The sequence below is a fragment of the Amphiura filiformis genome, chromosome 14 (genome assembly GCF_039555335.1).
Source record: "Amphiura filiformis chromosome 14, Afil_fr2py, whole genome shotgun sequence".
In the NCBI taxonomy this organism is placed as follows: Eukaryota; Metazoa; Echinodermata; class Ophiuroidea; order Amphilepidida; family Amphiuridae; genus Amphiura; species Amphiura filiformis.
Genome location: NC_092641.1, coordinates 3090883 through 3109579, shown reverse-complemented (window position 1 = coordinate 3109579; position 18697 = coordinate 3090883). Strand labels below are relative to the sequence as shown.

General features: G+C 36.2%; 1 protein-coding gene across 1 annotated transcript; it reads left to right on the top strand.

Moving 5' to 3' along the window:
• The first annotated feature begins 1114 nt into the window (after positions 1 to 1114).
• On the top strand, positions 1115 to 7023 carry LOC140169612 (uncharacterized). Its single transcript, XM_072192877.1, has 2 exons — positions 1115 to 1514; positions 5351 to 7023. The coding sequence occupies exons 1-2, from the start codon at positions 1215 to 1217 to the stop codon at positions 6995 to 6997; spliced, it is 1947 nt and encodes a 648-aa protein (XP_072048978.1). The 5' UTR covers positions 1115 to 1214; the 3' UTR covers positions 6998 to 7023.
• Positions 7024 to 18697: the final 11674 nt, after the last annotated feature.

The window sequence follows — 18697 nt, the reverse complement described above, 5'->3', positions numbered from 1 at the left end:
CAAAGTTTAAAACTGCTCCGATGAGGCTGTAACTCTGGAAAAACAATCCCCGGCACTTAGGGAGCATGAAACAGCAAAGGTCATCTGAGGTCAAAGGTCAGGTCAAATTTAAAGTCGCTCCGATGTGCCTGTAACTGGGGAAAACAATCCGTGGCAGTGGGGAGTATGGAACTGCAAAGGTCATCTGAGGTCAAAGGTCAGGTCAAATTTTAAGTTGCTCCGATTGGGCTGTAACTCAGGGAAAATGATCCCTGACACTTAGCGAGTATGAAACTGCAAAGGTCATCCAAGGTCAAAGGTCAGGTCAAATTTAAAATTGATCTGATCATTCTGTAACTCAGGGAAAACAATCCCTGACACTTCCACAAGTATAAAACTGCAAAGGTCATCTGAGGTGAAAGGTCAGGTCAGATTTGAAGTTGCTCCGATCGGCCTAGGCCTATACCACAATATGCTGTCGAAGTCACATGGTTCAGCTATGGTGCGATAACCGCTCTAGTTATTATCATGTTATTCCTATTATTAGGATTGTTATTATTGTTATAGATAGCTACTTCATCAATACCAATATCAATGTCAAAAATGAAAGAAATTTAGGCCTGTCTTTATTTACATTTTGTTCATTTGCTTGCTTGATTTTTGTATATAAATATAATTATTGTATTTCTGTATTTTGAATCATGGTATTTATAATTATCTTGTAGTTGATGATACCATTATACTTATTTGTAATATATTGTAAATACATTGTAAATACTGTATGATATTTTGTAAATATTGTGTATCGTAATATCTTTTGTTGCTATACAATGAGGGCCTGCTTGAAAAGCAGTGCTTGTCACTGAAGCAGTATAACCCTCAATAAAGAAAGAATAAATAATAATAATAATAATAATAATAATAATAATAATAATAATAATAATAATAATAATAAGATAACATTAAAGCCAAGTTTCCATTTAAAGTCTTCAAACTAAACAAAAACATGTTCCTCTTCCAAGACTGAGTCAAGCTGGTTGCACGACTAGTCTTTGCGCAGTCATTAATAATGGTATCATGCATGATATAGCAATCAATACAGACTGCAGGAGGAGGTTGTTTGCCATGCAGAAAGCCTTCACCTGTTCACCCATGGCCTCTGATTGAACTGAACCATTGTTATGTCATGTTGTGCTAGCTGTCTGCGAGTCTATGCTTATAATATATAGGGCAACATGGCGGAAGCTGGCCTCAACGATAGTTCCCTGTCCCTGGCATCAACGATAGACAGACATTTTCTAGAGTGTGTGATCTGTTCAGACATTTTCAATGATCCAAGAGCTTTACCATGTATGCATCATTTCTGTTGTGAGTGTTTGGAGAATTGGGCTAAATCCTGCAGTAATGATAACAGCATTGTGAGTTGCCCTCTCTGCAAAAATATCTATCGGATTCCAGAAGAGGAAGGAATAAAAGGATTTCCTGGTCATTTTCTTGTGACTAATTTGCAAGACACTTTGGATAAAGCAAAGCAGGTATGTAGTGTACTTTTCTTTATCAAGTATTTGTATGGGCCTGTAATACCAAAGCATTGCCTCATGTTTGTGTGTGCTTTTTCTGATGTGACAGCTGCTACATTGTCCATTCCTCTGCCAAAATGTCTGGTTCTCTGCTGTTCTCTTTGTTGCTCAAATGAACAGTTTGTTCAATTTGTCCAAAAATGAAACTTGCCAGTTTATTGTGTGTGTTCTTTTCTTTTGTGACAGCCCTATGTTCCACCTTTATACAATTTCCAGTTTGCTCCTGCAATTTTTAGCTCAAGTAAATAGAGCCTAGCTTTGTTTATTTGTCCAAAACGTCAAGCTATCGTGTAAATCCTGCCCCTAAATGAGCAAAACATAATAGAAATACAAGTATTTATTTTAAGTTAGCCAATGAAAAGTTTAATTAACTCAAGTCTATAGGAAAATGTAAAATAGGAACCTTAAATAGGAACCTTTTATACAAACGCTCATTGGCTGTGCAATAATTTTGGTAAGCAAAAATGCTTGGGCCCTTCCCTCCTCCCAAAAGACGCTTGTCCCCTTCCTATAAATCACCCCGGTAGGGCCAGTACATATAATTACTGCACCCCCACCCAACTCTATAAATTGCACTGGTCACTACGGTTGTTCTCTGCTTCCAACTCCATATTTATCCACACACCAATAAACTGACCATAGCATGCTTTAGAATCACCAATTTCAAAATGAAAGTAATTAATTTTAAAAAAAAAACCGTTTGTTTTTTTAATGGTATGTTTTGATTTTTATGTTTGATATAAAAGTGGTTCTAATTGATGTCTTAATTTGACTGATTTTAGCATCCTCATAATGTACCCCGATATATTTCCCATTGAATTGTGTCATTTACTGGTAATTAATTAAAATGAATTTAAAGACAAGCATTAGGCGATGAAAAAAAAGGCCGACCGACCGACCCTACTTGAAAGGTCCGTCTGCCCGTAGAACAGGTTTCTTTTTTTCGTCAGCCTTAACAACAAATATATAATGTTCATATTCAATATTAAACAATATTTCCAATGCATTTTCACCATTTCATACAAATTTCAACTGAAGTGGTTCACTTAATGAATAAAAGTCAGACCTGGAGTTTTTGTTAAATACACAATTACAGAATTTGAAACTCACAACATGTTATGAATATGAGCCGAGATTTGTATATCTAAGAATGTCAAAAAACTTGTGAACAAATACCAGAGGCGCTATAGTTATAATGGCGATTAATACCACACCAAATTGCTATTTTATTATGTAAATACCCTAACCCATAACCCCGTACACATCCATGTATCGTTTATGTCCTTCACTGAAAAGGTCAATTTTATTTATCTAAATCTGTCCTTTCTTACATTTCCTTTTAGCTCACTCTTTCTTTCTTTTTTTTTCTTCTTTCTTTCTTCCTTCCTTCATTATTTTAGCTTCCTTGCTTCCTCCTGTACACTTACAATTTTTATTGCCTTACGGTAATCCATTCATCCCATCCGCACCCTAAACCATAGTCCCGCACCTGTAACACGTCCATACTTTTTTTTTTTTCCTCCTTTTCTTTCCATTTTTCTTTCTTTCTGTATAATGCATCCACTGGTCTCTGGCACGTAAGTTGGCCTATGCACCTCTGTGTGTGCATGTTACGTTGCGTGTATGCAGACACGCTAACACCGACGCGCTGCCTGCTATTTACGGTGACTCGTTTTGTTGAGAATCTTTTTCATAACAAAAAAACCTTGTTTTTAACCGTATTTTCACTGTTTTTGAAGCCAATTCTTGACCGTTTTCAACCAAATATAGTTTACTATACTTCCGTACATTCTAATTTCCTTTTTAATATCTTGTGAGAAAAGCCCCCAACCTCTTGACCCAAATGTGCATTCTGTGAATGTATCTTTGTAGTATAGCTTTTGCTGCAGAGTAGTGTGAGAGCATCACCTTTCTCAGGTTAGCTACAACAGCACCGTTCGGGATTACCCGCGTTCGGGATTACCCGCCGTTCCCCTCTTTCTCAACTTTCCTGGTACATGAAGTACATGTACAGCGTGTCCCAAAAGTAACTTAACATTGTGAATTTGCCATATCTCAAATATTTCCTACTTCATACCAAAATGGAGAACATATTTACATACAATGTAGATTGATCTTTTAGAATTATTATGATGCCAAAAACAGCATTATTGATGACCCTTGACCTTACTGTGCGACAGTTACATATGTGTGTATCAAACCCACAAAAGCAAGCTCATATGTTCTTTGTTCAAGAACATGAATGATGTGCTTCCCTGAGCAATAGAGTTGGTTCACTCACTGCACACGTTACATTTAGATCCATGAACATTCATGGATTACATGGCCTAGCGTAAGCGTGACTGCTGTTTTAGATTATAATTAGGTATTATAATATTAAACTTTATTGATAATATTAAACTTTATTTTAAAACAGTTTAAGTGAAGATAAATTACCTATAGATCAACAGATTCAGATATGGTATGGTTCTTTGCCGAGACAAAGTCGGACAAACTCACTCAAGCAAAGTTTAAGGAACATTTTAATGTAAATTATGCACCCAGACGAAATACAATCCAGCAACTATTGCAGAAATTCCTATCAACTGGATCTGTTCATGATCTATCTCGGCAGGACGTGGAAGAACAGGAAGATCGACTACAAACATCGATGTTATACAAAGAGCGGTGGCGAAAAGCCCGAGACGACCAGTAGGTCGACTTTCAATGAAGTTAACAACGGACCGCCTACAACTGTTCATCGAATCCTCAGAAAAGATCTTAAGCAGTTTCCATATAAAATCCAGATAAAAAGAAAATGAAGATTACGCATTGAAAACAAACAAACAAACAATCAAACAAACACAGCAAAATTAAACAAAACATATTTTAAAACGATAACACGTTATATTGTGTTATCATGTCTCAAATGACGAGACTTATTTTGCGTTTATAAAAGTGGGTTTTACGGTACGGTAGATATCCGTTAATTTCATGCCAAAGGGTCATGACCACATTAGCATGTTTGGTATCATAACATTTCTAAAAGAATTATCTACATACTGTGCAATTTTTGTAACAACACTATTAACCAAACTCAAGTTATGGCAAATTCACAATGTTAAGTTACTTTTGGGACACCCGGTATACATAACACATGAGACTAGCTCTTTTCATGTTCATTCATGTATAAATGTGCGGCCTTCAATGCATAACAAAAGAATAACTCCCGGTCCATTGAAATTGTTTATTTGCATAATAAATACAATACAATTGCTCTAAAATATTATCTTATTTTTTATTTCTCATGATGTTGATATACATATGAATTGTAATATCACAATATACTAATATATAATAATGAAGCGGTCTGATTTGTTTAAAAACCATTAAATTTGTAATACTTGATTCAGAGTTTTTTTTCTGAGAACAACAGTATACGTTCTGTGCATTGAGAGTGTTTCTCTCAAAGCGGGCACATTTCATTTCATGACGTCAACTTTTTTTAGGTCAAATCTGTCTCATTCGAAGGAACTCACCGCTTACAGTTGGTTTTTGCGGAATATCAATTTTAAATGTCTTATTTTCTCAAAAAAGGAGTCATTTTCATTGTTCTCATAATATTAGCTTGCCAATGATATGATGTTGTCCGAGCAATATATATGCATGCCCTTTAATAAATGTTCGTATAGTTAGATAGATAGATAGATCCTTCATCTTCTTCTCCCTCATTGTTGTTGCCATTGTTATCACCATCATCACCCTTTTCCCACCTCCTCACTTAACTTATTTTCCTTCTATTTATTCTACAGAAGAAATCCAGCACCAACTATTGTGAAAATCACAAGGGCAAGAAGTGTGAGTACTTCTGTGAGAATTGTGGCTGTGCTGCCTGCTCAGATTGTTCTGCTCTTGATCCCAGTCATAGAGGCCATTCATTCATCCGACTGAAGGAAGCATTAATACGACTGAGTAGTTCCATGGAAAAACTTACCAAAATAGTTGAAAATGTAGAAGAGAAATACAAAACTGCAATCCAACAGACTCAGCAGGTAAAGCAGAATCTTGACCAAGATACAGATGCAAAGATACAGGCCATAGATGAAGCAAGGAATGAACACATGCAGCAAGTAGACACTCTAGTTAGAGCTTACAAGCATGATGCCTATAGTAAGAAAGAACAAAATGTCCAAAAAATTGAACAGACCGTGGAAAAGCTCCAGGTTGATCTAGCCAGCCTAAGAAGTTCACATGAACTAGCAAGCAATGTGATCGAGTCTGGTTCTGATTCTGATATCATCTCCCGCTACCCATCATTGTCATCATCACTAGAACAACTTACTAAAGCGCAACCCACTCCAGTAGATAGCAAACTTGGTGAGATCAAACTAGAACCCCCTCAGCCAACTTCCATGGATTTGCCTTCTTTGGAGCAGTTGCTATGTAATAAGTTACATATCACTGTCGCGCCTACCCAACACACTCAAGTAAGCCATCAAACCAGCAACTTATCAGGATTTACAGCAAGATCCCCACAATCATCAACAATTAAACCCTTGTCAGCTTTTACAGCAAATGCTCAAGTTAATGCAGCAACAGCACAAGATCCAAGCTTATTTCCAAGGTCCCAATCTGTGCAAAGTACAATCCCTACCACCAAGCCCAGCATTGATAAAAAGTGGAAAGAATGTGGACAAATCAAAACTACCCCAAAAGTCAAGCATCCAAAAGGTATTGCCATTCATCCCAATGGGGACATTGTTTTGACCAGCTTGTCTTCACCTGTGACAGTGCTCTCTAGGAATGGTGATTTCAAACATGTCATCAAAGGCTCTCCTTCTGATATTGACATTTCCATTACTCCCAGCAACCAATACATCATACCTGGTGAGTATGGTAATAATGAATTCCACATATATGACAGTCAAGGTGTCCTAGTCAGTTCCACTCCCACATATGATATCAACAATCAGCCATCCACACCTAGATCAGTTGCTGTAGATTCAACAGGTAGAATCATAGTAGGATTAGGTTGGAATGATCAGAAGACTGTGTCCATTCATCAGCCTGATGGGACTCTGATATCCAAGTATGGAACAACATCATCTCCACGCATGCTAACCTGTACACCAGATGATAAACTCATCATATCATTTGCTGACCATACCCTGCAAGTAATGGATCAATCAGGTCATAATGCTAGCATTATCCATCCCCCTCCTGGTATTCAATCATGGAGGCCTTACCATGTCTGCTGCAGTAAACAAGGGGAACTATTTGTTGGCAACTATGGTAATCCTAAGGCTGTGTATAGATATGTGTGTACAGGTGGAGAATACAAGTATCTAGACTGCATCACTAGGATGTACAACAGTCCAGATGGTATTGCATTGTCTGCAGATGAACAGAAATTGTTTGTGGTTGATTGGAAGTTAAGTATTGTCAATATATTTCGATGAAAACAAATTGTTTGCAATATTGACATTTTAGTCTAATGTAAAATTATAATTATAATGTGAGTGAATAATTTGAAACTCAAACACATGAAAATATGATAATAATAATAATAATAATAATAATAATAATAATACAAATAATAATAATAATAATAATAATAATAATAATAATAATAATAATAATAAAGAACAACAACAACAACAACAACAACAACAACAACAAAAACAACAACAACAGACAACAAATATTGAATTAAACATAAAACTGATCAACTGGACTCACATTTATTTGAGAGGCTACAGTATCGCACCTAATCCAAGGTGCATCTTCAGGCCAAATCTGATGATCTGGTGGCAAAAGGTCGTTGACCTGTGACAAGGTGGTGTTGCCAGAGGTCGTGGATCTTGAGTCGAACTTCTTAGGAATGTTCTTGATGACAGAATTGTAAGCCCCGCCAAGTTATGGCGAAGACCGCCTCCCTGTTTAGTGAAGGTTGTTCTTTCTTGACGTAAATTGTTTCTTTGACGCCCCTTTCAAACCACCTGCGTTCTCTGTCTAAAATCACAACATCTTGGTTGTCAAAAGTGTGATGTGTACTGTCCAAATGCGTGAACACGGCTGAATCCCGCATCCAGTACTAGCACGTCTATGCTGGTACATGCGTTTGGATAATGTCTGTTTGGTTTCCCCTATGTACAAGTCCTGGCAATCAGCGTCCTTGCATTGTATTGCATAAACTAAATTGCTTTGTTTGTCCTTGGGCGGCTTGTCTTTGGGGTGAACCAAATTCTGTCTCAAGGTGTTGGTTGGTTTGAACGACACAGGGATTTGATGTTTTTCAAAAATTCTGCGAAGTTTTTCAGACAGTTTAGACACGTAGGGGATGGTGATGTTCTTTCGTTCAGCCGGTGTATAAATCGCTTCATGAGTCGCGAGTGTTGGATTCTTTGGCAGCTTTGTTGACAGAAAGCGCTTTATGGAAAGTCCACTTGCGATAACCGCACACACCCAACGCTGATTTCAGATGATCGTGTTCTTCTTCCTTCAGAGTCTCAACACCACCTTGTCACAGGTCAACGACCTTTTGCCACCAGATCATCAGACGGCCTGAAGATGCACCTTGGATTAGGTGCGATACTGTAGCCTCTCAAATAAATGTGAGTCCCGTTGATCAGTTTTATGTTTAATTCAATATTTATTAAACCTGGATGAATGACAACCTTCACAAACGTAAACAGACAACAAAATTAGTAAATACACTTGATTCTGAGTTTCCCTGTCACCCCGCCTGCATTTGAAATTTAACTGATTCTAATTTTTCAACAATTAAAATTAATCAAAAAAAAGCCCCATGAATTCATGCTCATTTTTGGAATCAATATAATCTGAACTTGCTTCATATACTTCACCTGCTGAAGCATGTCTACGTAAGTCAGACTTTAATCCTTAAATAATTCAATACATAAGCTTGTGATTCCGCATTTTGACCGATAATAAAAATGATCGTTTGTTTTATGAACATGTGACAGGACACTTAGAATCAAGTGTGAAGGGCCTAGTCAGGCCCGTACGCAGGGGGGGTGCGACCGCACCTCCCCAAATTTGCAAAAGCATACAAAAAGTCCCAAAATGTATGAATTTGCGAAGCGTAGAACGAGCAAAAAAATCAGTTTTTTACGCTTTTTGGTCAAAAAGGACAAAATTTGGGGAAAAAGTCCACTTTTACAAAATCGCACCCCCTCTTGGGAAAAAAGTCCACTTTTTCAAAATCAGCACCCCCCCAAAAAAAATCCTGCGTACGGGCCTGGGCCTAGTAAAAATTAAAACATTATGGTACACTGCAACAAATGGATAGCACTCTAACTTCAATATGTAGCCAAAACGTGGAACAGTGATTAGAATTATTGCTTCAGGTGCATGAGGTCCCGGGTTTGATTCCTGGCAGTGGAAACTTAATGGAATATTGACTTTTAATTGGCAACATTTGTAGATTAAATTCAGACTTCCGCTCTCCCCATGATACATTTAGAATTAGGTAAATGAACCATGAGAGAATTATGTCCTTTGGAGGGGATGTTAAGCAATTGGTTCAGTGTACAGGAGAGACATACCTGTTGTACATGTAGCTTACAGTCAGTTCTGACTGTCCCAACCTGTCCCAGTGTAACCCCAAATGGAAAATACAGTTGTGATAATTATAACACTCCAACACATCAATATCACTGATATCAACAGGTTAAAGTATTACAAATTCATAACACAAACACCTCTATAAACATGCATAGTGTTAACCATATACAATGCCTCCTATTATGTGTTAAGTAAATGAATAAACATGTTGAAATGTTTAAAAAGTGCTATCAATCATTTTTTTTGCAGTGTATCATTCAAATTAATAAATATTCATACATACTCACGATATAACGACGTTTCTGATTGGATTTGGACCCTTTTTGCTGGTCATAAATTCCGTTTATGACCAGTACGCAGGGCATAAACAAGCTGCGCCACGCAGCGTTGGAACCCAATTAACACGATCCACGATTTGCTAGTGTTGCGTACATCGCGATGTCACCAGCGCCCACTCACGCTGGCGCAAAAGATGACGCGTATCACGCGTTGACTCCCGGCCGTTTGACCTCATGAGCCGAGCTGCTTCCAGCAAGTAGGCCTACTCATTTTCTTCCAATTTTATGAAGGAAAACGGAATGGAAATGTTATTTAAACTTGTAAACCCTTATTATTTTCATCTGTATTGAATTGCTAAGAATGTTGGGTATGTATGAACGGAGTTCATTCATAGGATTGAGGGCATGCCCTCAATCCTATGAATGAACCCCTAATTACATAAAAATGGTTACACTGTTTTCAAGCCAAAGGTTTATTTACAGTTATATACCAATTATTGATAATGATAACCTTTTGACATAATAAAGGATAATTATGCTTTTGTTTTCCTTTGTAAATATGCATAGGCAGCGTTATTAGTAGGCATATCACCTCAAAAATAAGCGCAGCAAAAACACATTATTTAATGTTTCTACATGAATAAGCTTTATTAAAGCATCAAAAATCAAAAAACCGAATTGAAATCCGTCAATGCATTGTGATGTAATGTCAATTTTAGGATGCTCATAAATGGAATGCAAATCTGCCACAAATGGCTAGAATCACAAAATTGGCACATTTCGAGATTTTGAAGGTTTATTTGGACGCTTGCTTGAAAAAGCAGCATTAATTTAAGTATCACATGTTAAATGCCTATCTTTTCTGACACCGTCAAAGAAAACAAAATTTAAAAATCTATCATTAAATAATTATAATAAATTAACCAAATATACTATTTTAGCAATTTTGGCCAATCTGCATAGAAATTAATGAACCTTTGGAACAGCGAACCTTCGGAATAGCGAACCTTCGGAATAGCGAAGTCCGCCCCCTCTGTCCCAACTAGCCCCAGTGTTTAAATGGACACAAAGGAAAAAAGCTTAACAAGTAGTGTGCTAAATATAAACACTCAAACACATCAATATCACTGATATCAACATGTTAAAGTGTTTTAAAAGAATTCATAAAACAAACACCTCTGTAAATGTGCATACTGTTAACCATATACAAATGCCTCCTTTTATGTGTAAAGTATATGAAAAATGAAATGAAATGTTTAATTTAGTTTAAAAAGTGATATCCATCATTTTTGGGGTGTATTCAAATTGATAAATGTTATCATTGATGTTACACTGTATTTCAGACCAAAGCTCCAAAGGTTTATTTACAGTTTTTACTATAATTAATGATAATGATAACCTTTTGACATAAGGCCAAATTAAAAAAAAGGTTTGTCTCAAAGCTCTCCAACTTTGAAAAACTAATGCATTTTTTTTTTTTCAAAACCTTCTTTTCAAATGCGAAAAACCTCAAAGTCCTATTCTACTGTATGAAGTGTTGTATTGAACAATAAAGTGATGCTGCTATTGTAGAGCACCGGGGTCTAAAATTGTCAAAACGACATTTCAATCATATTTTTTACACTTTTTCTGAAAAAAAATTAAATTTACTAATGCGGGTGAATAAACTAATGCGCAGGAGCTTTGAGACAAACTTTTTTTTTTTTAAATTTGGCCTATAAAGGATAATTATGTTTTTGTTTTCTTTGCAAATGTGTGTATTTAGCCTTGTGAAAACATTGACCTATAACTCTATCTAGGCTGTAGTTTGATCAACCAAATTGGTACACTGTAAATTGGCAGAACACATGGAACGCGTTCATTAAGGGAAGGGGTATGAGTGTTTGGACAGTATTTATTGTACATCAGACATATCGAATTGCATTCTGAATACAAAGAATGGCCTTCTGATATCAAATAATTTTGATTTTTTGAAATTCGCAATGTAATACACATTTTATGGCAAATCATTAAAAATTGATATTTTTGATATTTAACAGTACTCGAAGTAAACTTTATAAATCTGATGAATTCTACCTAAAGTGTATGTAGGTGGGATGAAAAGCTGACGATCAATTGAAAATTTTGACCTTTCGTATTGAATATATGGATTTTTTTTTTCCAAAACACCCAAAAAAAATAGGTCTTTTTGGGAAAAATATCCATATCTTCAATATGAAAGGCCAAAATTTTCAATTGATCGTCAGCTTTTCAGAACATCAGTGTTCAAACTACAAGGAACACCAGTGTTCAAATGAAATATAAGGACATTTTGAACATGTGTCAAGTGTTCAAAAGGTGTTACATATGTGTTCTAAGTTTTGAAAATGTTGTCTTATTTTTAAAAATCAAATATTAATGCAACAATGTTTCCTTTTTGTGATAGTGCTAGGTAAGGAGACACTATTTAAGGTAAATTTTAGTATGGATATGCATACATTTTTTCATAACTAATCTTGGAAACAGAGACAGAACACTAGTGTCAAGTGTTCTATGACTTTTACAGTGTAGGAATTATTAGGCTTTTGGTACTACACTCAAAGAAAGACTCCTTTTTGCTGAACACTACTTGTACTAATTGTTAAGTTTGTGTATATAGAATAAGGCAAAAAGACAATTTAGCCACATGTATCCATAGTTTCAATTTTACAAGTACAATATCAGCACACATAAGTTTGGTGGTGATGAAAGTGTGACCAAGCTAATTATGTGCACCAAAGATAATTAACAAATATTTTGTACTTAAGTAATATTTAGGAGTAGTAGTAGTAGGAGTAGTACCCGGAAGTAGTAGAAGTAGTAGATAAAGAAACAAAGGTGTGAAGGCCAGTGATCAGTGAATGCACTATCCATCCATTCATAAAAATGTATAAGTCTATTGAAATGTTCTCTTCATAATAATAATAAGAGAATTATGATGGTTAGTGATGTCAGAAGAGTTTGTCATTACTTCTTTAAGGACCAGGTATTTACTGAGACTTTTAACATAATAACTATTGTTTTATTTCATTTTATGACCAACAATTATTGCAAAGGCCCTTTGTCTCAAGATTATGTAGGCGTGTCATCCCATACATTTCTTGCATCATCATCATATGCACAGGAAGTAATTATTAATATTCAATCATGTTAATTTGTTAGACTGACCATAACATCATTGTTAAAGATTACTTGCTATTGGATGGAATATTAATAAGGAGGTTGGACTTGTACAACATGTAGCACCTATAATAAACTTCACCTTTGGGTCGATCCCAACCTCTACAGACTGGTACAATGTTCTTATTTCTACCGAGCTAATTCCCGGCGAAAAGTAACCAACGGTCCAAACTATATAGCAGACCAAACACGCTGGTTACAAAAGTATGCTATATGAAAGGGTATGTAGCCCATACTATCAGCCCTACCCCATACTCAGACAGTAGGGACATGGTACAAATCTTCAAATAATTCAAACATATACACCAGGCACAAAAAGAAACTCGTCAGTATATACATGATATATACATCTTGTTAATTGGACTTCGATTTCTCATTTGACACCCTGTTTGTGACAATCGAGTAAGAATTGACCAAGATATGCTCCTCCAAACCCTCAAACCCCAAAATCAAAAGTTGTAATTTCGATGATTTTCAATGAGATATTGAACACAAGCACCACGGGCCAATCAATAAAACATGCAATGTAACAAGCGTTAAAATTGCAACTTTTGATTTCTGGGTTTAAGAGTTTGGAGGCGCATATCTTGGTCAATTCTTGCTCGATTTTCACGAACAGGGTGTGAAATGAGAAAGCAAAGTAAAGTCCACTTAACAAAATGTATGTTTCAGAATAATCCAAAATATCAGGTTGTTGAACAGCAAGGATGTGAAGGTTTTTCCTATAAGACACTTCTGTTTCAATGTGTATCCTTAACATGTTTTTTTACTCGGATTGTGCATGGAAAACTTGTACAAAATTTGATATCTGTCAAATTATACTGCATAAAGTGGAAAAGAAAAGTTAAGGTGTATTAAAGGAAATTGTTGATTTGTATGAAATATGATTTGGCTCATTGTTTTACTTCAATAAAAATGTAGGTCAGGAGTGTGAAACACTTAGTGGATTGGCATATTGTTTTTTTTTTCTTCCAAATATTATGTCAAAAAAAAAATTCCCTTTACATAGAAGTTGTACAATTCATGAACATGATAAGAGAGGGCAAACATTTTCGGGCTGGTCTAAAGGGAGATCAAAATTTGGCACAGAGTTTTGGGCACTTTTAAATTACATCCTAAAAAGAGCAGATAAACAGTATGGACGCATGCCATTGTGCTAAATATCTTGCTCGATGGGCACATATCAAATATTGAGAAAATTTATGACATTTGGATTCACAAACATATGGCATGTGTAAAGAGGGAGTTCTAGGATTTATTGGCACGTCAAAAGGGGGCAAGCAATTTCAGGGCAAACCATTTTGAGAATTCATCCCTATACATAATTATTGCACAGCCCTTAAAAATGTTTTTAAACTCATTCAGAATCATCTCTCAATATTGGCTTGAACTCTTATCTCAGTTTGACCTTCTTTGCAGTGACACCGCTACGGGGTGGGGGCAAGAGGGCAAATATTTTTCTTGCCGCCCCCACTTTTGAGGCGTAACCCCCAAAATAAGATAAATTTCGACTTTTTGCTGCGCAAACGTTGTCGATTTTGCCCCCCCCCCTCCGAAATTCACTTTGCCCCCATACTCCCCTAAAAAATTCCTGGTGCCACCACTGCTTCTTTGTGTTGACAAATGAATAAATTGCACATAAACTCACTATGATTAAAAAGGTAAAGCTAAAGGAATCGAACCTGCATTTTTTAGGATGGAGTGCCCATCTCTCCTATGTTAGCAATTAGGCCAGACTCCACCATGTAATGTTGCTGTAGGGGGATCGCCACACATCCTCCACAGCGAGTCTGTTACCTTCCCAGTATTTAAGAATGTCGGTACCCATTTATATACCTGGGTTGAGAGGAGTAATTGAGATAAAATGCCTTACTCAAGGGCACAACACGATGGTGGTGCCAGGGCCCGAACCCACAACCTTCTGACTATGATAATTATTGTGTATTCAAACTACTTGAACCTACAAAGGGCATATGTTCCCAGCATGTGTTTCTTGTAAGAAGGTTTATTTTTCAGGACAGGAACAGGATTGTGAAAATATAGTGTATCACAGGTGGTGGTTGCATTGCATTCTCTAAATTCAGTAAATTTTCATCGTCAACCGTGTAATTGAATGGGATTATTTTGAAATTTTAAAACGCTTGAAATGTCACAAACAAATAGGCCTATGTTAATAAGTAATATAAATACATGCGAAAACCATTGGGGTTCGATAACGAACCCCACAAAACTAACTGAGTATATGGAAAATGCCATACGGCTGGGCGGTTTCTCAAGTTGCCGGCTCTATCATGCCATTCGCCGCCTGGTGTATCATCAGTTGTTGTTTTGGATGTGAGCCCTCTACTGAACACAATGTGCAACACTTGGCAGTTTGTACAATGGAGGAGTTGTCATGTTGAGAGATGGATTATACTCAAACTAATTTTAAAACCTGGGAAGGGGTGGGTTACTGGAACTGTTATATCTGGAAGAGTTATATAGTAAATGAGTCACATGTCACAAACAGCTAGGAAGGGTGTCAAAATTGCATGGACAACTGTGGCCCATGGGTGGGTTACTGGAACTGTTATATCTGGAAGAGTTATATAGTAAATGAGTCACATGTCACAAACAGCTAGGAAGGGTGTCAAAATTGCATGGACAACTGTGGCCCATAACACTCCAAGAGAAAATCCTGGGAAAGATGTAAAACTATATAAAACTATCTTCTCTGTAAGATTCAAATCATTGCTTTTAATTTAACATTATTTCGATCCTGAAGTTGGTCAATTTCATTTTTTGGGATTTTTGTGCATTTATGCCTATGAGGATACAACTGTATGATGGTAAAGGCCTCCACCTAAATTGTCATGTTTTGTGTTTTCATAAACTCATATCAAATTTGGCATAGAATTGTATTCAGCTGCCTCATATTAATGCATGTCCATTTGATGCTCTGCTACAACCCTGCATTCACAACCAAGTGTGAGTACTCCACACAAACAAACAAACACACAAACATACAAAATATGTCAATACTACTCTGCTCTTACCTGTTTGATTGCAATGTCCAAAAACATACCATGTTGAGAGTACATGAAAAAGATAAAAGACAAAAGAGAATATATTTAATATAAGCAGGTAAAACACAGACATTGAGTGCAAACTCAGTTTATTGTAATTCCATTGCTAGCTATATCCATTCATAATTGTAACAGTGCGGATAGATATCTTTTTTGGGACACCCTGTATATATCCATTCATTACAGTAACAGTGCGGATAGATATCTTTTTTGGGACACCCTGTATATATCCATTCATAACAGTAACAGTGCGGATAGATCTCTTTTTTGGGACACCCTGTATGTATCCATTCATAACAGTAACAGTGCGGATAGATATCATTTTTGGGACACCCTGTATGTATCCATTCACAACAGTAACAGTGCGGATAGATATCTTTTGGGACACCCTGTATGTATCAATTCCCAGCATTAACAGTGCGGATAGATATCTTTTTGGGACACCCTGTATGTATCCATTCATAACAGTAACAGTGCGGATAGATATATTTTTGGGACACCCTGTATGTATCCATTCATAACAGTAACAGTGCAGATAGATATATTTTTTGGGACACCCTGTATGTATCCATTCACAACATTAACATTGCGGATAGATATCTTTTTGGGACACCCTGTATGTATCCATTCATAACAGTAACAGTGTGGATAGATATCTTTTTGGGACACCCTGTATGTATCCATTCATAACAGTAACAGTGCGGATAGATATCTTTTTTGGGACACCCTGTATGTATCCATTCACAGCATTAACAGTGCGGATAGATATCTTTTTTGGGACACCCTGTATGTATCCATTCATTACAGTAACAGTGCGGATATATATCTTTTTTGGGGGACACCCTGTATATATCCATTCATAACAGTAACAGTGCGGTTAGATATCACGATTTTTAATCAACATAGTGGATACAAGAAGTGGAGGAAACAAAACACACAAACACAATGGCAGCCTACGTGGTATGGACATTTTTGCTAGTATTACAAACAGTTCACAAATCTAATTATTTACATTGTCCTGGGACTCAAAAATTAAAGACACAACAGTGGGGAGTTCTTGTTGACGGTTGCTTGTTTGTGTATCAACCTTTTATTTTATATCACGTACCGATAAATTGGTAATATTGCCTTATTAAAAGGCATGGTGGAAAAATGCCGATCTTCTATGATCGTTTTAGTAATTTAACCACTTGTTGGTTCCATGGGAAAGTGACCCTTGACCCGGACAAGACCATAATCCGCAGCAATTTAAGAGCACATATTATTCCCTATGGTAAATGCCCCACAGCCAAACATGAACATAATTTGCGCTACTTAAGGACACACGGTACCCTTGCCGAATTATTAATTTATAATTATATACGATTCTTTGGAGAATGACCCCTTGACCCGGACATGACCATAATCCGCGGTAATTGAAAGGCACAAGTTACTCCATATTTTAACATCGGCTATTGAACTTTTAAATTTAGAATATACAATGAGTTCAATGTATTTGATCAGATAATTATTAAATTATCTACGATTCCTTGGACAGTGACCCCTTGACCCGGACAAGACCATAATCCATGGCAATTTAAGGGCACAAGTTATTTTAATATCAGTTATTGAACTTTTATCTTAAAAGATAAAAGTTAAATGTATTTGACCACAGTTATTTTCTTATTGTGGAAATATTTAATTTCATATATAAATTGGTTTTGATAATTTTTGACTTTCCGTTACAATACTTTTTCTGTAATAACCAAAATTGGAAAGAAAAACCGCCTTTTAGGGCATATATTATTCCATACGGTAAAATACCATAACTGACTTATGACTCCTTAGAGAATGACCCATAGACCCGGACATGACCATAATCCGCGGTAATTTTTAAGGGCACACGTTAATTCTCATTTGAAAATTAATTATTGAACTTTTCTTTGTTATATCAAATGTAAAATTATCAAATTTTTATAGTTTGTCATAAAATTTGCCTTATATCGTGAATTTCAAAATTTGAAAATGACTTGATATCCGAAAGACATTCTTCGTAAATTCTCATTTGCACATCAGTTATTGAACTTTTATCTCAGAAGATAAAGTTAAATATATTTGATCACAGATAGTTTCTTGTGGAATTATTTACTTTCATATATATTTTGGTTTTGATAATTTTTTGACTTCCCGTTACAATTATCTTTTTATAATATCCACAACTGAAAAGAACTGATCCTAACTTGACATAATGGACATGACATATTTCATGCAGACTTCTTTATTCGGGTGGGAAGGGCGGGTTTTTACTATCACGATGACCCGCACGTCTTAATAGATTGATACCAAAACAAGCAGTGTCTCGTCCAAGCAAGCCTACCCACGCCCGGTTTTGCTGGACATGACTGCGCAAACTCATTGCCTAGCTTAGAGCCCCGAGAATAAAGAAAATGCAAAACCAGTAACGATTTCTATCAAATGAATTACCGTCTATGATACAAAGGGCTCGAGCTCAGCTCATCAATAGGCCCCTCCAAGGACAAACCCAGTCAACCGGCGCACGCTGGCCTGGGCATCGATGAAAAGTTTTTTCACCAATGACAAATTTGGTTTTTATTTATTGCGTTGCAAATAAAAACTGCATTGTATACGTTAGTATACAAGATCTTGCTTATTCTAACTTATATCAACAAATCAAAACAATCTACAAAATTTCTACAGAAAGGGGAAAGTTTTTAAAATGAATATTACTCTGCACAAATATACCGTAAAACCTTGTCTACAAGCATATAGAGTGCTTCTGATGAAAGCTAAATTAACCCAGTTGCCATTATGGAGTTTGAGCAAATAAATTACATATCCAAGCATAATTATGCAAACAAGTATTATTGTAAGACCAATCTATTGTATTGGCATATTTACGCATGTACCGTATTAATTTAGCTTTCATAACACTATATATGCTTGTAGACGAGGTTTTACGGTACTGATATATACCAGGATTGACAATGCAGTTCAGCTGCAACTGAAATTTTCTTCCACAGGGGATGTGTAG